This window comes from Amblyomma maculatum, chromosome 1, assembly GCF_055883805.1.
Source record: "Amblyomma maculatum isolate TAMU_Amacu chromosome 1, ASM5588380v1, whole genome shotgun sequence".
Lineage (NCBI taxonomy): Eukaryota > Metazoa > Arthropoda > Arachnida > Ixodida > Ixodidae > Amblyomma > Amblyomma maculatum.
The window spans coordinates 293,231,676-293,235,433 of record NC_139344.1 but is presented as its reverse complement, the minus strand read 5'-3'; the positions used below and the strand labels follow the sequence as shown (position 1 = coordinate 293,235,433).

At 46.6% G+C, this 3,758-nt stretch overlaps 1 protein-coding gene across 1 annotated transcript; it reads left to right on the top strand.

The window, feature by feature from the left end:
* Positions 1–1,286: 1,286 nt before the first annotated feature.
* LOC146206808 (uncharacterized) lies at positions 1,287–2,733 on the top strand. The gene is made up of 2 exons (XM_084575693.1): positions 1,287–1,507; positions 1,818–2,733. The coding sequence occupies exons 1-2, from the start codon at positions 1,287–1,289 to the stop codon at positions 2,731–2,733; spliced, it is 1,137 nt and encodes a 378-aa protein (XP_084431819.1).
* The last annotated feature ends 1,025 nt before the right edge of the window (positions 2,734–3,758 follow it).

Here is a 3,758-nt window from a genome sequence, read left to right as displayed (position 1 = left end):
AGCGCAACATCATGCATTACAGGATTACATTTCTTCTACTCTGTGCTCTATCACTCCGCCTATGAACAAGGGACAAACGGCAACCACCTATGTGAACCTCATTGCTCAGTGAAATGCCAGTCAAGAGTCTGTGCTTTGTGTGTGTGTATTCGTGCCTTCTTGTCCCGTTGCCTTCACGCTGTTCTGTTTTGTTATAACAATGAACCGATTAGCCCAACATCACGTCTTACTCGATTACATTTCTTCTACTCTTGGCTCTACCACTCCTCCTATCAACAAGGGACAAACGGCAACCACCTATGTGAACCTCATTGCTCTGTTAACATGCCAGTCAAGAGTCTGCGCTTTGTGTGTGTGTGTGTTCGTGCCTTCTTGTGCCGTTGCCTTCGCGCAGTTCTGTTTTGTTGTAACCATGAACCTACTAGCCCAACATCATGTCTTACTGGAATACATTTCTTCTACTCTGGGCTCTACCACTCCTCTTAAAGAAAAGGGACAAACGGCAACCACCTGTGTCAACCTGATTGCTCTGTCAACATTCCAGTCAAGAGCCTGCACTTTGTGTGTGTGCAAAGCCTCAATATCATGTCTTACTGGTTTACATTTCTTCTACTCTGGGCTCTACCACTCCTCCTATCAACAAGGGACAAATGGCAACCACCTATGTCAACCTCACTGCTCTGTCAACACGCCAGTCAAGAGTCTGCACTTTGTGTGTGTGTATTCGTGACGTCTTGTCCCGTTGCCTTCGCGCAGTTCTGTTTTGTTATAACCACGAACCGACTAACTCAAAATCAAGTCTTACCGGATTAGATTTCTTCTACTCTGGGCTCAACCACTCCGCCTATGAACAAGGGACAAACGGGAACCACCAATGTCAACCTCATTGCTCTGTCAACATGCCAGTCAAGAGTCTGCGCTTTTTTTTGTGTGTATTCGTGCCTTCTTGCCGAGTTGCCTTCGCGAAGTTCTGTTTTGTTATATCCATGAACCGACTAGCCCAAGATCACATCTTACTGGATTACATTTCTTCTACTCTGGGCTCAACCACTCCTCCTATCAACGAGGGATAAACGGCAACCACCTATTTGAATCTGATTGCTCTCTTAACATGCCAGTCAAGAGTCTGCACATTGTGTGTGTGTATTAGTGCCTTCTTGTCCCGTTGCCTTCGCGCAGTTCTGTTTTGTTATACCCATGAACCGACTAGCCCAACATCACGTCTTACTGGAGGTGGGGTCGGTGGCTGTGCCACAACACAGTTCTCTAATCCGCTCGTCTTCGCCATGCAGGTGCTCTCGCCCCTCATCGTCTGCGTCATGCTCCCTGGCATGTTTTGCGCTCCCTGGTCGTGCGCGATCGAGCATGCGCCCCGGCACGACGCATTTTACGGAATTCCCATCAACAAGGCAACCAAAAACGCCCCTTTTCCTGCAATATCGGTTCAAAACAACTGGATCCTCAGACCAGATTGGAAGGCCCTATCGTCAGCGACTACATTCAACGTGTCAACTATAAATGAACAGCGACCGTCACCGGCACTCTGTTTGCTCGGTGGCTGTGCCGCAACGCAGTTCTTTAATCCGCTCGTCTTCGCCATGCAGGTGCTCTCGCCCCTCATCATCTGCGTCATGCTCCCTGGCATGTTTTGCGCTCCCTGGTGGAGCGCGGTCGAGCATGCGCCCCTGCACGACGCATTTTACGGAGGTCCCATCAACAAGGCAACCAAAAAACGCCCATTTTCCTGCAATATCGGCTCAAAACAACTGGATCCTCGGACCAGATTGTAAGGCCCCATCGTCAGCGACTACATTCAGTGTGTCAACTGTAAATGAACAGCGACCGTCACCGGCACTCTGTGGGCTCGGTGGCTGTGCCACAACACAGTTCTCTAATCCGCTCGTCTTCGCCATGCAGGTTGGTGGCCATCACAGTCTCTTTTCAAATAAAACGAGTAACTATTTTTTAGTGCAGCTCCCGAGCCCTCAGTGCTGCCTTGCTATCAGTGTTGAGTGTCTTCACGTTGTTCATTCTTTGTTACTGTCGTGTGGTGATATCGAGAGCAACCCCGGTCCTAACAAGCTAGACATTATTATTGACGAACTAAAAAAGATGTCTTCTGGCGAGACCAAATTAGTAACTGAAGTGCAGGAGCTTAAGAGCCAACTGCTTTTAATGGACCAAAAAATGGCAGATTTCACCACCCGTCTCAGCACTTTAGAAACTCACTGCGGAAATCTGTCTACAATGCGCACTGACGTAGAAGCAATCCAAACCACTACGACCCTGGAAGACATTGAAAACCGCTCCCGGCGAAACAACCTAATTTTCTATGGTTTACCTGATACCAACCCCTCTGAAACCTATTCGCAATCCCAAGAAATAATCACTCACCACTGCTCTCAATACCTTGATATCCAGTTGAGCCCAATCGAAATTGAACGTGCTCACCGCCTCGGAAGACACTCTCAAGATCGGCAACGCCCGATCATCGTCAAATTTACATCCTTCAAAACAAAAGAATCTGTTCTTTGCAAAGGTCCAAAGTTCAAAGATACAGGCTTCAGCGTAGGTGAAGATTTTTCACGCCGCGTCCAGAATTGCGGAAAACAGCTTATAACTTTCGCTAAGGCAAAGTCTGTGTCTTATTCGCTGCGGTTTAAAACGCTGCATATCGGCCCAAAGCGTTACATTTTTGATGAAAGTTCTGAAACTGTTAAAGAAATATCTTAACAATCAACTCACCCCTGCCGGCCACCGCATTATTCCCCACCTACTCCTCGTACTAACGTTTCCCTATCGGTTATCTTTACTAACATCCGCAGCTTCTTGCCGAAACGCGATATCGTGTCAAACCTTATTTCATCATCAGGCAGCGATCTACTTGTATTAACCGAAACGTGGTTGAACAGCGATATAAATGACTCAGAGATCTTGTTTGATTTGCCAAATTTTCGTCTTTTTCGCACCGATAGGAAAGAAGCCCGCGGAGGGGAAGTTCTAATTGCCGTCAACGAACAGTTATCATGCTCTGTCATCAATGTCTGCTCGGACTTGGAAATACTATGGCTCATGTGCCGTGCTTCACACCTGACACTTCTAATTGGGGTGTGCTATAGACCGCCTCGAAGTAGTCCCGACTTTCCTCGCAAGCTTCACAACATCCTAAATCAACTGGTTTCAAAGCACCCTAAGGCACATATCCTTCTATTTGGGGACTTCAACTACCCCAATATCGACTGGAATAGTCAACCTCAGCCCATGGTCAGTCAGGAAGAGTCGAGAGAATTCCTTGATGTCTGTCTTAATTGTAATTTGACCCAATTAGTATCTGAACCAACACGTGTCGCAGGAGAAGCAGCTAACACTCTAGACCTCATTCTGACCACTCATCCAGATAGCTTAGAATCCCTTACGTACCTCCGCGAAATCAGCGACCATAAAGTAATTCATGCCACTTTCAGCTTTACACCTGTGTTAGAAGAACCTTCCCGGAAAACTATTATGCTCTACGACAAGGGAAACTACGAAGCAATCAGCAATGAATTAAATAACTTCTTGTCAATGTTTGAAACATCCTTTCATAGCAGAAGTGTAAATGAAAACTGGACACTCTTCAAACATAAAATAGCTGACGTAACCAATAAATATATCCCGACGTGCAGTTTTAGGAAGCGTAATCAGAAGCCGTGGTTCACCAAAACACTAAAAAGACTCGAAAATAAGAAAAAACGCGCATTTCGTACAGCGAAGCGACA

What these genes read in the sequence shown, in the direction of transcription:
- LOC146206808 (XM_084575693.1), top strand. Translation starts at nt 1,287, where the DNA reads ATGCAGGTGCTCTCGCCCCTCATCGTCTGCGTCATGCTCCCTGGCATG. An exon ending in TCAGCGACTACATTCAACGT is followed by an intron (nt 1,508 to 1,817) that starts GTCAACTATAAA and finishes GACTACATTCAG; the next exon opens with TGTGTCAACTGTAAATGAAC.